Source organism: Oncorhynchus clarkii, chromosome 14 (genome assembly GCF_045791955.1).
Source record: "Oncorhynchus clarkii lewisi isolate Uvic-CL-2024 chromosome 14, UVic_Ocla_1.0, whole genome shotgun sequence".
NCBI lineage: Eukaryota > Metazoa > Chordata > Actinopteri > Salmoniformes > Salmonidae > Oncorhynchus > Oncorhynchus clarkii.
In genome coordinates, this window is record NC_092160.1 from 15,687,111 (window position 1) to 15,706,317 (window position 19,207).

Sequence of the window (19,207 nt, forward strand, 5' to 3'; positions counted from 1 at the left end):
AGAGAAGATAAAGGAAGGGAGAGGAGCGTGTGAGGCAGGTCTCTGCTTGCGGAAGTACCTCCTTGCCACAACTTACAGATCCTCTACTGAACCATGGCTCTCTCTGCCCCAGCTGGGACTCTTCTTTTGCTGTTCTTTCTCTCCTCTCTTCTACATGGCTGTTCCCCATCTTCCACCACGGAGGAATGCACTGGCGTCCGTAAGTTGATGCATCTCTTCTTCATTCGAAACTCCTTTAGGTCTTTTTTCCATCAGGCAAACCATTAACCGAGGCTTTATCATAAAACATTCAAAATGTGTGTGATTTTTTTTGTGTGTAGGTGTTCATGTTCAATCTTACTCATCTTGTTTTTTTTGTTATGTTGAAGATACCAGCATGCAAGCTGAACATACCTCTTATCTACAGAGTAGGAATGCGTTCGCTGAAATGGGCCTGAGCTCTCTGGGAACTTTCACTATAGCCTGCCGCCTAGCTGTTATGGCTTAACAGCAGCAAGCATGAATTCCATGGCTGATTTGAAAAAATGTGTCCACAACACTGAGCCACTACCAGGGTTGGGTAGGTTACATTTTGAAACGTATTCCGTTACAGTTGGAACTTGGTAAAAAAAAAAAAAACAATACACAATTGATTTGACCTAATATTACATTTGGTCATGAAGAGCACATGTTCAACTTGATACAAAAAAACATGTTTTCCCATCTCAAAAGGTGAAATAAAACAAATATTATAGTAAGTGCCTATTAAGTGCCAAAAAAAGTAACAGGGTTGACTATTTAATCTTAAATCAGCCATAAATACCCTTGTTACAAGGGGAATGTAAGCTTGTTGTGTGCAACAGAGTGGCAATTGAATCCAAGCTTCACAATTTTTTCGAATAAATGTTCAAACAAGTCTAGCCTGACTATCTAGTGGGTAACACAGTTGACGTGCTATGCTCGACCCACACAGTTTTCCACTACTAAACACCAGAAAATGGCCAAAAAGAGTAGAACCAACTCACCTGCTTTTACACTATGATTTGACTTTTAGATGTAAAATGTTTCTTTTGAAAGAAATATTTAAAAAGGAATATATCCACCATATTAAAACAACAGTCTAGTTCACGAGAAAGTGTTGACCTTAAAATGAGGGACAGATGTAAATGAATCACTAATCACATGAAATAAATAATCATCTTCAGAAATGACTGTCAAAGCAACAAAAATAACTAGGGCTTTACAATGCTGGTGAAACTTGGAGACATTTTGGGGTTAAGTGGGTTAAAATCTTTCTAGAAGTCACAAAGGGTGCATGGAGGGGCATGACAAAATGATGAATTTTCTCACATTAGTAAGTCTTTATTAATACAAAAAATCTGATTGATTTCTCTGTGTTAAAATCCAATCTTGTTGGACAATTTCTACTTAAAATATCAAAAGGGATGCAAAAGGCACTCATTTCGTGGATTGACACAGTTACTGGTAAACATTTTGGACAGGTAACTAGTAACGGAACTTTGAAATGACACAAACTCCGTAACGTAATCTGATAACTTTCAGTTACTTTTGGATTACTTTTCCCTTTAGAGGCATTAAGAAGAAGAAGACAAGAAAGATCCATCAAACGCATATGGTGTGTCATCATAGTGGTCTGTGACTCGCTCAGGTGGAACAAACTTAAACTTTTTCAATGCTGAATTGAATGTCATTGAGAAAACGGCAAGGTGTCATAATGTTTTTTTTTTCTCTCGCAAACATAATTTCTGATTTTAAAAGTAATCCAAGAAGTTAAGTTTTTCTAAAGTATCTGTAATCTGATTATAATATTTTATCTGGTAATGTAACTGTCACGCCCTGACCTTAGAGATCCTTTTATTTCTCTATTTGGTTAGGTCAGAGTGTGACTAGGGTGGGTGGGCATTCTAGTTTTTCATTTCTAGGTTGGCCTAGTATGGTTCCCAATCAGAGGCAGCTGTCTATCGTTGTCTCTGATTGGGGATCATATTTAGGTAGCCTTTTTCCACCTGTTGTGTGTGTGGGATCTTGTTTTTGTATTGTAGACTTTTTTCATGTCAAAGCGGCACATTAGTTTAGTTAGTCTTTACTGTTTTGTTGCTGGTTCACATTAATAAACATGATGGGGGCCTCCCGGGTGGCGCAGTGGTTAAGGGCGCTGTACTGCAGCGCCAGCTGCGCCACCAGAGACTCTGGGTTCGCACGCAGGCTCTGTCGTAACCGGCCACGACCGGGAGGTCTGTGGGGCGACGCACAATTGGCCTAGCGTCGTCCGGGTTAGGGAGGGTTTGGCCGGTAGGGAAATCCTTGTCTCATCGTGCACCAGCGACTCCTGTGGCGGGCCGGGCGCAGTGCGCGCTAATCAAGGCTGCCAGGTGCACGGTGTTTCCTCAGACACATTGGTGCGGCTGGATGCGCGCCGTGTTAAGAAGCAGTGCGGCTTGGTTGGGTTGTGTATCGGAGGACGCATGACTTTCAACCTTCGTCTCTCCCGAGCCCGTACGGGAGTTGTAGCGATGAGACAAGATAGTAGCTACTAAACAATTGGATACCACGAAAATTGGGGAGAAAAAGGGGTAAAAAAATAAAAAAAATAAACATGATGAACGCCTTCCACGCTGCACCTTGGTCCAATCCTTCCAACAACAATTGTTATAGTAACTGATTACAGTTAAGTATTTTGGGGGGTAATCAGATGACATGTAACTCCTCAACCCTGGCCACTACATGCTCAACTGTAGACCTATAACAGTGCTAAATCTGGATACCAAAATATGCATTTGCATTTTACCACAGTTAGTGCTGTTATTAGGTTAATGCACATTGACGCTCAACTTTCCAGCTCACATAGATGAATATTTATTAAGCATCCAGGTCTCAAAGGGGACATGTCGTCATTATGAGCTTTCAGCTGCAGAGTAAATGTCAATTACACAGTTAAGGGGTTATTTGTTCAGCGTCTAGAGGATCTGCTTTAGGATGTGATGAGTCAAGCTGACCTTTGGACACACCACAGACCACTTTAATGTTCTTGCGAGATCCCTCCCATGACCCTAGCGTCTTTTGAAGCTGATGAGACACATGTTTTCTTAACAACTAGGTTTCCATTGAAATTGGCCACAGATTTCATGTGAATATAAAGAAAAGATGTGCATTTTCCCACCAGTGGTGTGTTTCCGCCAAACTAGTGTTGAGCAATTAGAGCTTTTTGAGGTTGTTTTGGTTAGATTATATAAAAATGATCAAGGTTTTTGATTTCGGTTTTGATTATTTGAGTTGAATGCTGTAACAGAATGAAACAATAAATACAAGTCCCATGATGGTAGTGACTGACATGAATGCTTTTCACTTATTAAGCATCATTTATTAACATTGCTTTAACACATGCTTTCACACAATGTTAAATTTGCTGAAAATTAACACAGTTGACAGTGAGAGGACGTTCCTGTTTGCAAACTGATATTTTGGCATACTGTTGTATTTCGTACTGTTCTTGATAGCTTTTTCATGTTCTCCATATTGTGGTTTGATATTTCAATGTGGTTTCAGAGTACTAGAGAAACTGCAATGTGCGCCTTGAGCTCACAGAAACAAACTGAACCAGATGGAATTCAAATACTCAACTTACATTTGTCAATGAGTATTTAAAAAACAAAATAACCTTTGTTTTGGTTAATCGCTCAGCACTACACCAAATGGACTTGTTGCAGATCAACATCACTGTGTGAAAACATACTGCACACAAATTGTACATTTTTTTGCTTAAGTTTTCATGTACAGAATACAAATCTGAAGTTCAATGTGTTTCCATCACATTTTCAACTCACATTTCAACAAAAACTTAGTAAATGTACCTACTCTAGTTTTGCATGTGCGCTCTAGTCAACAGCTTGCAGATACAGTGCAGGTAGTCTAGCATACATTATGCGCGAGAATATTTTTATGGCAGTCAAGCACTGATCATCATGTCACCAGACGGTATTTTGTGACACATTTTTAAGACCTTTTTTAGGCAAACTACTTCCATATATACTTTGATTCATTTTTCAAACTGGTACTGGGCTACCTTCAGACATGTCGTGTTCCTGAGAGTCATCTTACCGTAGAGGGGTCTGTAGTTTGTAGGCTAAACCTTTAGGATGCTACAGATGTTTTCCTGAGCAGACCGTTTCCATCACAGCTGTCATTAATTGTTTTTATATGATATGATATGATTTTTACTTGCATTAAAACTGTGGATGGAAACGAGGTTAATGTGTTGAATCCCAGCTTGAGATCCTCTTGAGTAACTCAAATTTTCACCCAAATCTCCTTTTGACATCACGACATGATTTAAATACGTGAAAGTCTTGCAAGCTTAACAAAGTGGGCTGAATCCTAATTTGAGATATGCCCAGCTCAATTCACATATTCATGTCGATAGGAAATTTGAGTCTGAATGCTTGACTTGGCTGCAAAGTTTCTCCTGGATAAAACATCAGTACAGTATGTGTACGAACTGTTTATATCAAATGAAATATATTGACAAACTTGTAATGTAAGCCCACACTAAATCCTTGAATCAACATACAGTACATGAAATACAGTATACTGAGAATCCTTGTATAATGCTTGTAGCATGTATAATGTCTAATGAATCCTCAAATCTTCTGTGCCTTCTTGGACAGGGCTGCGCTCCTTTACACTGATGTCCAAGTGTAATTTCACCACCCTGAACGACAAGCAGATCAAGGAGGTGCAGGCTTCCACCACTGTGCTCTACGTACCCATCCTCTACATAATTGCCTTCACTCTGGGCCTCCCGGCTAACCTCCTGGCACTGTGGGTCCTTCTGTTCCGTACCAAGAAGCTGCCCTCCACCATCCTCCTCATCAACCTCACCGCCACCGACCTCATGATACTGATTGTGCTCCCGTTCCGCATCGTCTACCACTTACAGGGCAACAACTGGGCCTTCGGTGAGCCATTCTGCCGCGTGGTCACGGCGCTCTTCTACGGCAACATGTACGGCTCGGTGCTGTGTCTGGCATTCATCGCTGTGGACCGGTACGTGGCTTTGGTGCACCCGTTTGGTGCCAAGACCCTCCGCAGCCGCCGCACCTCTTTCTACATGAGCCTATGTGTGTGGGTGGTGGTGTTGGCTGCCATGCTGCCTCTCCTCATCTCGCGCCAGTCCTACACACTGGATGAGCCGCGCATCACCACCTGCCATGACTCACTGCCTGAGGAGGTGCACGAGAACTACTTCCTGCCCTACTTCCTCACACTCTTTTTTCTCAGCTTCCTGCTCCCCCTTCTGGTCGTCCTCTACTGCTACATCTCTGTGATACGCACCCTGGTGGCAGGAGGGCAGCGCTACGCCCACGCCATGCGTGTCACCATGTTGGTCCTGGTGGTGTTTGTGGGCTGCCTGCTGCCCAGCAACGTCCTCCTCCTCATGCACTACTCAGACTCCTATCTGGTGGACAATGGAGAGGATCTGTATGTGCCCTACATGGTTAGCCTAGCCGTTAGCACGTTGAATAGCTGCATCGACCCCTTCATCTTCTACTACATCTCCGACGACTTCAGGGACAAGGTCATAATGGTGCTGTGTTGCCGCGGCAACAATGGGAGAGACTCGTCCACGGGGAATCAGGTGGCCTATTCGTCCTCCTTAAAGGGGACACAAAAGTCAAAGGTCATACTGCTGTCCATGTCTAGTCAGAGGCCGGGGACGTCAGAGGGGGAGGCAGCATGAGGCCAATAGGCAATAGAGGACTAGATGTATAGACACCTAGATCAGACTCAGGCTCACTCCATTGTTGTGGCACGCAATGTTTTCCTATGGTATATGTGAGACATCTCATGTATACATTCAGTGACTCGGTGTACACAGCTATACCAGATGTGAGGACTTGTCATAGACAACTCCAAATGGATGGTCTTCCTTTGCCATTTCCGTGCCATTCCCATAAACAAGCAGTCAATGGAGGGAGGTGAATGATTGAGTCTTTCGGAATCATCATCACGTAGGGATACAGTTTTTGTCATGACAGAAGTAAGGGGTGAGGGCTAGTGGTTCTAGACAGGTGTGATATAGTTTGATATGTTTGTATTTGTATGTTTTGTATTGTCTAGGCGAATATCCTACTATAGATTCTTTACTGACAAGAATATCTCAGAGTACAGAATCAGCAGTACAGTATTACAGCTATGTGGCAATTGTCTGCGGAATATAGACTGCATAGCTTGTAGCTGTGAGGTCACCAATAGCATATCACGTAAGTGATGCCACCATTTGTTTCTATTTAGACTTTTTGGCCAAATTCAGGCTTGTCCATGTAAAAATGGGCAGGCGTCTGGAATGCATTCAGTTTATACCAGGTGTGACTGACTGCTTATGTCTGGAACCAATTCAAGTTTTGGACATTTCCTTCATGAATTATAGATCCTAGAGTATGTTTTCAAGGTAAAGTATTTAGTTACTAAAACATCATGTGGCTTTGTCAGAATGTGTACCGTTTATTTAGTAATTAAAAATGTACAACACCCAGTAAATGTTTCTGATTGAATATTTGAACTTGTATTGTTTCCACTGGTATTTGTTTACCAACATTTGCAATGAAAGTATGGGGTATTATGCTTACAAGATATCCACAGGTTAATTTCCTTTCCGTAAAGTTGTATTGACTTTTTTTTTTAAGTGATGGGACTTTTATTTGTGCTTCAGAATTTTATAGGATGTATCACCCCAAACATATTTTTCACACTCAAACTCCCTGTCATCACTTTAGTGGAAACCAAACGTGTCCTTTGTTAATCTGATGACAATGCTTTTGTTCAAAATCAAACACAGAGGGATGCTTCCTTGTCGACTCTGGAGCCAAGGCATACACAGTTCACAGGAAAACAGAGGGCAAAGAACAACAAGGCCAAGTGTTCGCTGTGGAACATTCAGACAGCAGCCATACATCAAAACCAGCTCACACCATCAGCATGTTAATAGTTCTGTTCATCGGTACTCTGAAACTCCATTGAAATATCAAACCACAATATGGAGAACATGAAAAAGCTATCAAGAACAGTACGAAATACAACAGTATGCCAAAATATCAGTTTGTAAACTCAGCAAAAAAAAGGAACGTCCTCTCACTGTCAACTGTGTTAATTCTCAGCAAACTTAGCATGTGTAAATATTTGTATGAACATAACAAGATTCAACAACTGAGACATAAACTGAACAAGTTCCACAGACATGTGACTAACTGAAATGGAATAATGTGTCCCTGAACAAATGGGGTGTCAAAATAAAAAGTAACAGTCAGTATCTGGTGTGGCCACCAGCTGCATTAAGTACTGCAGTGCATCTCCTCCTCATGGACTGCACCAGATTTGCCAGTTCTTGCTGTGAGATGTTACCCCACTCTTCCACCAAGGCACCTACAAGTTCCCGGACATTTCTTGTAATGGCCCTAGCCCTCACCCTCCGATCCAACAGGACCCAGACGTGCTCAATGGGATTGAGATCCGGGCTCTTTGCTGGTCATGGCAGAACACTGACATTCCTGTCTTGCAGGAAATCACGCACAGAACAAGCAGTATGGCTGGTGGCATTGTCATGATTGTCAGGATGAGTCTGCAGGAAAGGTACCACATGAGGGAGGAGGACGTCTTCCCTGTAACGCACAGCGTTGAGATTGCCTGCAATGACAACAAGCTCAGTCCGATGATGCTGTGACACACCGCTCCAGACCATGACGTACCCTCCATCTCCAGATCGATCCCGCTACAGAGTACAGGCCTCAGTGTAACGTTCATTCCTTCGACAATAAACGCGAATCCGACCATCACCCCTGGTGAGACAAAACCGTGACTCGTCAGTGAAGAGCACTTTTTGCCAGTCCTGTCTGGTCCAACAATGGTGGGTTTGTGCCCATAGGCGACATTGTTGCCGGTGATGTCTGGTGAGGACCTGCCTTACAACAGGCCTACAAGCCCTCAGTCCAGCCTCTCTCAGCCTATTGCAACTTGCCTACCTGGTTAAATAAAGGTAAAATATTTTTTTTTAATTGTTTGTACAGATGAAGGTGGTACCTTCGGGCATTTGGAAATTGCTACCAAGGATAAATCAGACTTGTGGAGGTCTACAATATTTTTCCTGGCCTGAGGTCTTGGCTGATTTCTTTTGATTTTCCCATGATGTCAAGCAAAGAGGCACTGAGTTTGAAGGCAGGCCTTAAAATACATCCACAGGTACACCTCCAATTGACTCAAATGATGTCAATTAGCCTATCAGAAGCTTCTAAAGCCTTGACATCATTTTCTGGAATTTTAGTGTATGTAAACTTCTGACCCACTGGAATTGTGAAACAGTGAAATAATATGTCTGTAAACAATTGTTGGAAGAATTACTTGTGTAATGTACAAAGTAGATGTCCTAACCAACTTGCCAAAACTATAGTTTGTTAACAAGAAATTTGTGGAGTGGTTGAAAAACAAATTTTAATGACTCCAACCTAACTGTATGTAAACTTCCGACTTCAACTGTAGATAATAGAACGAAAATGACATTTTAAGAGATTTACTTTTAGTTTATAAATACTTTGGTACAATGACACACTTAGCTAGCTGCCCACCTCGTTCCTTTCTGTTAGCATGTGCACGTAATAAGTACACTTTCATACTTTCGGTATACCAGTCTTTTCAGATTCCACAATGATTCTTTAATTGTGGACACTACATCACCACACTCACGCTCTTGCTCTGGGTCCTCATCTTTAATGAATATGATGTCAGTTCGGTTGTCACCTGAGACATTCTCATCAATGATAAGATGACATAAACTCTACAGTGGAAAGTCTACACATCAGAGTTATCGGATTCACATGGAATTGTTGTTCTATTTAAATGTTTGAATATGAAATTATTCGTGATGGGATGAAATGTGATTTTAGCCTCTAAAATGTGAGATTTGGGGTTTTCATAAGATAGGGCTGCTCAATCAGTGGCCCGCCCCTGTGAAGGGACATGGGCTGTAAAACTTTTCAAACACGCCCTCCTCTCCCTTCCTATATAAGCCCTTGACGACAACATAACTTCCTGTTCCAATGATGTGAGGACGACAGTCCTATGTCAGAATGGTTCAGATAATAACTACAGAACGAAGCCAACATCAGCATGAGCTTCGGTTGCGAATGGTATGAACTTTTAACTCTTATTCACTACAGAAGTGATACCTCCTAGCCGTTGAGTTAGCAACAGCAGATGCCAATGACGGTTAGGAAGGAACAGACAGAGTATCCCGTCTACCACACAACGACGTTACGACAACGTATCCAATTGACAACCAGAGACATTCTTCAAAGGACTTGGTTGGTCAACACGGCCTTCCATCTACCACCAACCTACCGAAGCGCAGCTCAGGGTAAATATTTATTGCATTTTCCTTTTCAAAATGGGCGGTAATTTAGAATGCATAAGATACTGTATTTACGATAGCACAGCTTCTCCCTGTGTCCCTCAGTCTTCCCGCTCCTTTACTCAAACCCAGCCCCTTTTCCTTTGTGTAACAAGCTGTCATATCTGTTCCGGCCGCTAGGGACGTTTTCCTTTATGACGTAATTCATAATCAAGTTATGATTTAATTATGTGTATGTGTAATTCTGTGTGATTAGTTAGGTATTTAGAAATATAAATAATTAAACCCAATTTTGTATTGCTGATTCAAATTGTTAGCCAGGGTTCGTGCAGATAACCAAGAATTTACAACTTTCAGATGAGACTGAAGTAAGATGACGATTGATATTTACTGCTATTGATGTAAAATATTACTAGGTCTTTAAGACTTTATTCGGAAGAACAGCTCTATAAATATTATTTTGTGGTGCCCGACTCTCTAGTTAAGTACATTTACATGATTAGCTCAATCAGGTGATATTAATTACGGATAAATTATTTTATAGAATAGCATATCATATCACTTAATCCGGCATAGCCAAAGACACGACAGTGGTATAAAAGATAACAGTTATCATGCCACATGTAGGGTGATATGAAAGATAACAGTTATCATGCTATATGTAGGGTGATAAAAAAGATGACAGTTATCATGCTACACGTAGGGTGATTTAAAAGATAACAGTTATCATGCTACATGTAGGGTGATAAAAAATATAGTCATCATGCTACATGTAGGGTGATATAAAATATAGTCATGCTACATGTAGGGGGAAATAAAATATAACAGTTATCATGCTACATGTAGGGTGACATAAAAGATAACCGTTATTATGTTACATGCTTAGGAAGACCACCAAAATCTCTGAAATCTCCATCCCTAACTACAACATTTTCAGACAAGATAGAACGGCCAAAGGGGGCGGTCTTGCAATCTAATGCAGAGATAGTTCTGTCCTACTATCCAGGTCTGTACCCAAACAATTTGAAGTTCTACTTTTAAAAATCCAACTCTTTAAAAACAAGTCTCTCATCGTTGCCGCCTGCTATAGATCACACTCTGCCCCCACCTGTGCTCTGGACACCATATGTGAACTGATTGCCCCCCATCTATCTTCAGAGCTCATGCTGCTAGGTGACCTAAACTGGAACATGCTTAATTCTTGACGCACCCATCCCGTTAGCGGGATCATTTTCATCAACAGCCGCTGAATTGCAGAGCGCCAAATTCAAATTAAATTACTAAAAATATTACATTTTCATGAAATCACAAGTGCAATATAGCAAAACACAGCTTAGCTTGTTGTTAATCCACCTGGTGTGTCAGATTTCAATAAAGCTTTTCGGCAAAAGCATAACAAGCGTTTATGTAAGAACATCTCTCTCAGTAGACAAAATAATGCAAACAGCTAGCAGCCAATTAGATTGCCTTTCTGACTTTCGTGACCAATCAATTAAATCGCTTACCTTTGATGATCTTCGGATGTTTGCACTCACGAGACTCCCAGTTACACAATAAATGTTCCTTTTGTTCCATAAAGATTATTTTTATATCCAAAATACCTCCATTTGTTTGGCGCGATATGTTCAGAAATCCACAGGCTCGAGCGGTCACGAAAATTCCAAATAGTATCCGTAAAGTGCGTAGAAAGATGTCAAATGTTTTTTATAATCAATCCTCAGGTTGTTTTTACAATATATAATCGATAATATGTCAACCGGAATGTAGCTTCTTCCATAGGGAGAGAGAGAAAATGGCTATTGCGCATGAAAAACTCTGCTGGCACCCAGCCATCCACTGAAGCGATGGGTTCTTTCTCACTCGTTTTTCAAAATAAAAGCCTGAAATTATGTCTAAAGACTGTTCACAGCTTGAGGAAGCCATAGGAAAATGAATCTGGTTGATATCTCTTTATATGGAGGCAAGGCATCCAATGGAACAGAGAGCTTTCAGGAAAAACAGCACTTCCTTGTTGGATTTTCCTCATGTTTTCGCGTGCAATATCAGTTCTGTTATACTCAGAGACAAAATTTTGACAGTTTTGGAAACTTTAGAGTGTTTTCTATCCTAATCTGACAATTATATGCATATTCTAGTTTCTGGGCCTGAGAAATAGGAAGTTTCAAATGTGTACGTTTTTTTTGTTGCCAAAAACGAAAATACTGCCCCCTACAATCAAGAAGTTTTAACACCCCAGCCATCCTACAATCTAAGCTTGATGCCCTCAATCTCACACAAATGATCAATGAACCTACCAGGTACCACCCCAAAGCCGTAAACACGGGCACCCTCATAGATATCATCCTATCCAACTTGCCCTCCAAATACACCTCTGCTGTTCTCAACCAAGACCTCAGCGATCACTGCCTCATTGCCTGCATCTGTAACGGGTCAGCGGTCAAGCAACCTCCACTCATCACTGTCAAACACTCCCTGTAACACTTCAGTGAGCAGGCCTTTCTAATCAACCTGGCCTGGGTATCCTGGAAGGATACTGACCTCATCCCGTCAGTAGAGGATGCCTGGTTATTTAAAAAAATGCCTTCCTCACCATCTTAAATAAGCATGCCCCATTAAAGAAATTTAGAACCAGGAAATTATATAGCCCTTGGTTCTCTCCAGACCTGACTGCCCTTAACCAACACAAAACATCCTATGGAATTCTGCATTAGCATCGAACAGCCCCGTGATATGCAACTTTTCAGGGAAGTTAGCAACAAATACACACAGGCAGTTAGGAAAGCTAAGGCTAGCTTTTTCAAGCAGAAATTTGCATCCTGTAGCACAAACTCAAAAAGGTTCTGAGACACTGTAAAGTCCATCGAGAATAAGAACACCTCCTCCCAGCTGCCCAGTGCACTGAGGCTTGGAAACACTGTCACCACTGATAAATCCACTATAATTGAGAATTTCAATACGCATTTTTCTACTGTTGGCCATGCTTTCCACCTGGCTACCCTTACCCCGATCAACAGCCCTCCACCAGGTACAACCCCAAATCCGTAAACACGGGCACCCTCATAGACATGATCCTAACTAACTTGCTCTCCAAATACACCTCTGCTGTTTTCAACCAAGATCTCAGCGATCACTGCCTCATCCGTATTGGGTCTGCGGTCAAACGACCACCCCTCATCACTGTCAAACGCTCCCTGAAACACTTCAACGAGCAGGCCTTTCTAATCGACCAGGCCTGGGTATCCTGGAGGGATGTTGACCTCATCCCTTCAGTAGAGCATGCCTGGTTATTCTTTAAAAGTGCCTTCCTCACCATCTTAAATAAGCATGCCCCATTCAAAAAATTTAGAACAGGGAACAGATATAGCCTTTGGTTATCTCCAGACCTAACTGCCCTTGACCAGCACAAAACATCCTGTGGCGTTCTGCATACCCCCGTGATATGCAACTTTTCAGAGAAGTTAGCAACAAATATACACAGGCAGTTAGGAAAGCTAAGGCTAGCTTTTTCAAGCAGAAATTTGCATCCTGTAGCACAAACTCAAAAAGGTTCTGAGACACTGTAAAGTCCATGGAGAATAAGAACACCTCCTCCCAGCTGCCCAGTGCACTGAGGCTTGGAAACACTGTCACCACTGATAAATCCACTATAATTAAGAATTTCAATGAGCATTTTTCTACAACTGACCATGCTTTCCACCTGGCTTTCCACCGATCAACAGCCCTTCACCCCCCACAGCAACTTGCCCAAACCTCCCCCACTTCTCCTTCTCCCAAATCCAGTCAGCTGATGTTCTGATAGAGCTGCAACATCTGGACCCCTACAAATCAGCCGGGCTAGACAGTCTGGACCCTCCCTTTCTAAAATGATCTACCGAAACTGTTGCAACCCCTACTGCTAGCCTGTTCAACCTCTCTTTCGTATCATCTGAGATTCCCATAGATTGGAAAGCAGGCGCGGTCATCCCCCTCTTCAAAGGGGGAGACACTCTAGACCCAAACCCGCTACAGACCTATATCTCTTCTACCCTGCCTTTCTAAGGTCTTTGAAAAGCCAAGTCAACAAACAGAATACCGACCATTTCGAATCCCACTGCACCTTCTCCGCTATGCAATCTGGTTTCAGAGCTGGTCATGGGTGAACCTCAGCCACCCTCAAGGTCCTAAACGATATCATAACCGTCATCGATAAGAGACATTACTGTACTGCCGTATTCATCGACCTGGCTCTGGCTTTTGACTCTGTCAATCCCAACATTATTTTTGGTAGACTCAACAGCCTTGGTTTCTCAAATGATTGCCTCGCCTGGTTCACCAACTACTTCTCTGATAGAGTTCAGTGTGTCAAATCGGAGGGCCTGTTGTCCGGACCTCTGGCAGTCTCTGTGGGGGTGCCACATTGTTCAATTCTTGGGCCGACTCTCTTCTCTGAATACATCAATGATGTCGCTCTTGCTGCTGGGGATTCTTTGATCCACCTCTACGCAGACGACACCATTCCGTATACCTCTGGCCCTTCTTTGGACACTGTGTTAACTAACCTCCAGACGAGCTTCAATGCCATACAACTCTCCTTCCGTGGCCTCCAAATGCTCTTAAATGCAAGTAAAACTAAATGCATGCTCTTCAACCGATCGCTGCCTGCACCTGCCCGCCCGTCCAGCAACACTACTCTGGACCATTCTGACTTAGAATATGTAGACAACTACAAATACCTAGGTGTCTGGTTAGACTGTAAACTCTCCTTCCAGACTCCCATTAAACATCTCCAATCCAAAATTAAATCTAGAATCGGCTTCCTATTTCGCAACAAAGCATCCTTCACTCATGCTGCCAAACATACCCTCGTAAAACTGACCATCCTACCGATTCTTGACTTCAACGACTCCAACACTCTACTCAACAAATTGGATGCAGTCTATAACAGTGCCATCCGTTTTGTCACCAAAGCCCCATATACTACCCACCACTGCGACCAATATGCTCTCGTTGGCTGGCCCTCGCTTCATACTCGACGCCAAACTCACTGGCTCCAGGTCATCTACAAGTTTCTGCTAGGTAAAGCACCGCCTTATCTCAGCTCACTGGTCACAATAGCAGCACCCACCCGTAGCATGCGCTCCAGCAGGTATATCTCACTGGTCACCCGCAAAGACAATTCTTTGGCTGCCTTTCCTTCCAGTTCTCTGCTGCCAACGACTGGAACGAACTGCAAAATCACTAAATCGGGAGACTCCAACCTCCCTCACTAGCTTTCAGCACCAACTGTCAGAGCAGCTCACAGATCGCTGCACCTGTATATAGCCCATCTGTAAATAGCCCATCCAATCTACCTCATCCCCATACTGTATTTATTTATCTTGCTCCGTCGCACCCCAGTATCTCTACTTGCACATCCATCTTCTGCACATCTATCACTCCAGGTTTCAATTGCTATATTGTAGTTACTGCACCACCATGGCCTATTTATTGCATTTCCGCTCTTATCCTACCTCACTTGCACATGCTGTATATAGATTTTTATACTGTATTATTGATTGTATGTTTGTTTATTCCATGTGTAGCTCTGTGTTGTTGTATGTGTCGAACTGCTTTGCTTTATCTTGGCCAGGTCGCAGTTGCAAATGAGAACTTGTTCTCAACTAGCCTATGGTATGGAAAAAAAACAGGGAAAATGCAGCACGGCAAATTCAAATAATGATATAAAATCAAACATTCATTAAATCACACATGTAAGATACTCAATTAAAGCTACACTCGTTGTGAATCCAGCCAACATGACAGATTTTAAAAAGCTTTTCGGCGAAAGCATAAGAAGCTATTATCTGATGATAGCATAATGTCAATAAAGAGGGTAGCATATTTCAACCCTGTAGGTGCTACACAAAACGCTGAAATAAAATATAAAACATGCATTACCTTTGACGAGCTTCTTTTGTTGGCACTCCAATATGTCCCATAAACATCACAATTGGTCCTTTTGCTCGATTAATTCCATCCATATATACCCAAAATATCAATTTATAAAGCGCGTTTGATCCAGAAACAAATCAGCTTACAAAAACGCAATGTCACTACAAAACATTTCAAAAGTTGCCTATAAACTTTGCTAAAATATTTCAAACTACGTTTGTAATACAACTTTAGGTATTTTTAAACGTTAATGATTGATCAAATTGTAGACAGGGCAATCTGCATTCAATACAGCAAGTAAACAAACCATGCTCCTTTTTACGTCTTGCGCAACTCTCAATAGTGTAACGTTGTTCCAGGATGTGCTTCTTCTTCGTTGCACAAATGAATAACCTCAACCAAATTCCAAAGACTGGTGACATCCAGACATCCAGTAGGAACTGAAAAATGGTTCCTATCAAATATCCCTTGGCAAAGACAACTGAGGGTACAGCCTGAGGCAAAAAATAAATAAAATTCTGAACAGTTAGTCCTCGGGGTTTTGCCTGCTACATAAGTTCTGTTATACTCACAGACATGATTCAAACAGTTTTAGAAACTTCAGAGTGTTTTCTATCCACATCTACTAATAATATGCATATCTTATATTCCTGGCATGAGTAGCAGGAAGTTGAAATTGGGCACGCTATTTATCCAAAAGTGAAAATGTTGCCCCCTATACCTTAAGAGGTTATAAAGGTGAAATAAAATAAAAATTGTGGGAAACTATGGTTGCGTTTATACAGGAGACCAAATTATTGGCAAAGATATGCTTTGATTGGTCAAAAGATCTGTGCAAACACACCTAATGTCTAAACACCAAAAAACACATGGAATCTGATCTTTTGAGGTCTGATTCATATCACATTCGTATGTGGTTCTCAATCTTGATAGAATATTGGCTGTGTTTACACAGTCAGCCCAATTCTGGTCTTTTCCCACAAATTTCTATTTTAACCTATCAGATCAGCTCTTTTGACAATAATTGGGCAAAATATCATAACTGAACTGCCTGTTGATCTGCCATTACCATGACAACCACCAAAAAGTGCATGCTAAATCTGCATTCTACTTCAAAGGCACAGCGTAAATGTGCAAATCTGATATGGGTCACATAAAAGTAAGTGTGGACAGTCAGAAAAAAATATTGTATATAAAAAAAATATAGAATTGGGTTCATAGGATGACTGTGTAAACACTGCCAAAGGTCACACACACACTACTTGGCACCTTCTTGTAACAATTAATCTATGAATATAATGTAAACATAATTATTGCCAGAGACCGTTGTCTTGTAGACAGCTTTATAATCTCTCACGTGCCTCCAGTACTTCCCATAAAACAATAACAGCAGCATAAGGGGTTTGCTGCTTGATATCCTTATATCAATCAGAAGACATCTGATATGTATTTAATGTAGATAAACAAGGAAGTGAATAGGAGTGTATAACCAGTAACCCATATCAATTATACATGTCATGTTGAGCTCTTTGAAACTTCAACACGTTGTTTGTTGTGGGAGTATCACAAAGGTAAGAGGTCAGAATATGATCAATTCATGACGGGTGGACTATCCCTTTAAGCTATGTTTATACTCCAATACAGAATGAACGTAAAATGTAATTTCAGAAGTTTACAACATTTATGTATTTCATACAATAATAAAAAAGGATAAATAATTGTTTTCACACAGTAAGGCCTATCATTGTGATCATTTAGATGACGTGAGAAGTGATCCCTGGGTAGACACTGCATGGGGAGCAGGGTCCCAATCCTCTGGCCCTTCTTCACCACCCCAGAGTAACTGTCAGGCTTCACGTAGAACAGCTTAAAGCACAGACCTGCAAGAAAGAAAATCACAGTGTGAGTCACTCAATCAATCATTCAACCTGTCAATCAATGAATTAGCCATATATTCTTCCATTTCATTCTGCCATGACACGTTAGTTGCCGGTGTGTACTCTACCTCAGTGAAACAGTAGTCATTACATTGGGATGCATTATTAAAATAGGCATAGCATTTACAGTATTATTGATCTCCTTCCAGGGAATTAAAACAAATAATTCAGGATAGACTATTGATCTCCTTCCAGGGTATTAAAATAAATGATTCAGGGTAGACACTGACCCTCCCCACTGAGGTTGATCCCATCGTTGATGGCTGCCTTCTTCGGGTTTGTGTACACTGTCACTTTGCCGCTGAGTTTCACGTCAAATGGAGCGTACACTGTGGCCCCGTCGTTACACACGATGTCAATGCCCTCATGCACATGGTCTGTTCTGGACATAGAGATTGGAAGGGGTTAATGCAGAAGGATTCACAAAGCATTCACAGTCTCTCAATCAGACCACTATGGTATGTTTTCACTTGTTGTTTTGTGAGTATTGTACTGTGTACAGTCAGAGCAGGGGTCTCAAATCAAATTGATATTATTAATATTTTACTATTTGGTTCTTAGAAATATTTATTATGTGGTTACCATCTTACCAACTAAATTATGACGCAAATTGCGGACAGTCAAATAAAGCTAAACCAAACGTATACATTAACTTGCCATACCTGCTTGCTCCATACTGTCCTTGTCCCCAGTTGTCCTCTGTCCTCCTCCTGTTACTGGAATTTTCGCTACACAGTTGACCAAACTTGGCCATCTCACACTCTGGCAACACAGCTAGAGATTAAATGGACAACAGATAAGTTGACTGAGGAGGAAACCCTTTTATGCTGATATTATTTTCCACTAAACTAAATAAAGGGCATTCATATTAAAGGGGCAGTGCTGTCAAAAAAAACCTTAACAGCCTGAGAAATTGCATTTAGTTAAGTTTGTTTTCAGTTAAAATGGTAATAAAAAAATAAAAAATAACAATAAAGTGCTTAATTATTACCCAGGAATTATTTGATATTGAGATAAAAAAAAAACAGCATTGGACCTTTAAATGCCCAAATAATATTGAACACCAACAGCACCCAGAACCAAATTGCATGTGTGAGCTGACCAGCTACTTGATTTGATATATTTAACCCATATGACAATGTGATAGCTATCGCAATGGATTGATCAAATAGTTTCACCTATGAGGACTACAGTAAGCAGAAGAATAGCTGTCTTCATGTTGAAGCCCGAGGGTGTGCTTCACTCAAGGAGAAACTCTACAAGAAGGTCTTGCTCAGCTTCAGTCTATTTTTCTGACTGCACAAGGTCTGTGCTTTAAGTACCTCATAGTGAGAACTTTCCCACATTACACACCCTTGTTTATAACAATTGCCACGCAATGGAAAACCCAGGATTTGGAAATTCTTTGTTAAAATTGTGAAATCCAGAAAAAAATATTTGGTGTTCTCAAATGGTAGAACAAAATGGTGGACAGCAGGGTAAACAAATTGTGACATTAACCTAAACTCTGACCTTACCTGTTACTTGGCTAACAGGGTTAGTTTCCGTCTGGTGGCCAAAATCGAAATTACACCTACACTCCTATATTAATGTATGACCTTTCTCTTACATTTCATAGATGATGGGGAGAAAATGTGGAAACGCCTGTTTTGTTTGTATTATTTTTTACCAGATCTAATGTGTTATTCGCCTACATTAATTTCATATTTCCACAAACTTCAAAGTGTTTATTTCAAATGACTTGCTTCAGGTCCTGAGTTATAGGCAGTTAGATTTGGGAATGTCATTTTAGGCGGAAATTGAAAAAAGTGTCCAATCCTTATTAAGTAGTGCTCACTTCAGGAGCTCAGGGCATGCCTGGCCCAGCATGCATTTGTAGTCTACCTATGTTCTGCTATAGCCCCTTGCTGTAGTCTACTTGTGTGCTGCTATAGCCTCTTGCTGTAGCTACTGTCATGGATTT

The 19,207-nt window shown here is 41.3% G+C and overlaps 1 protein-coding gene and 1 pseudogene across 1 annotated transcript; one reads left to right on the forward strand and one right to left on the reverse strand.

The window, feature by feature from the left end:
• LOC139366001 (proteinase-activated receptor 4-like) lies at nt 1-6,532 on the forward strand. The gene is made up of 2 exons (XM_071103073.1): nt 1-199; nt 4,665-6,532. The coding sequence occupies exons 1-2, from the start codon at nt 94-96 to the stop codon at nt 5,735-5,737; spliced, it is 1,179 nt and encodes a 392-aa protein (XP_070959174.1). The 5' UTR covers nt 1-93; the 3' UTR covers nt 5,738-6,532.
• A 10,529-nt stretch (nt 6,533-17,061) lies between these two features.
• LOC139365836 (leukocyte cell-derived chemotaxin-2-like) lies at nt 17,062-18,462 on the reverse strand (annotated as a pseudogene).
• Nucleotides 18,463-19,207: the final 745 nt, after the last annotated feature.

Excerpts from the sequence above, each read along its gene's own strand:
- LOC139366001 (XM_071103073.1), top strand. The coding sequence starts at position 94 with ATGGCTCTCTCTGCCCCAGCTGGGACTCTTCTTTTGCTGTTCTTTCTC. Across the intron at positions 200-4,664 it reads GGAGGAATGCACTGGCGTCC|GGCTGCGCTCCTTTACACTG; the intron begins GTAAGTTGATGC and ends CTTCTTGGACAG.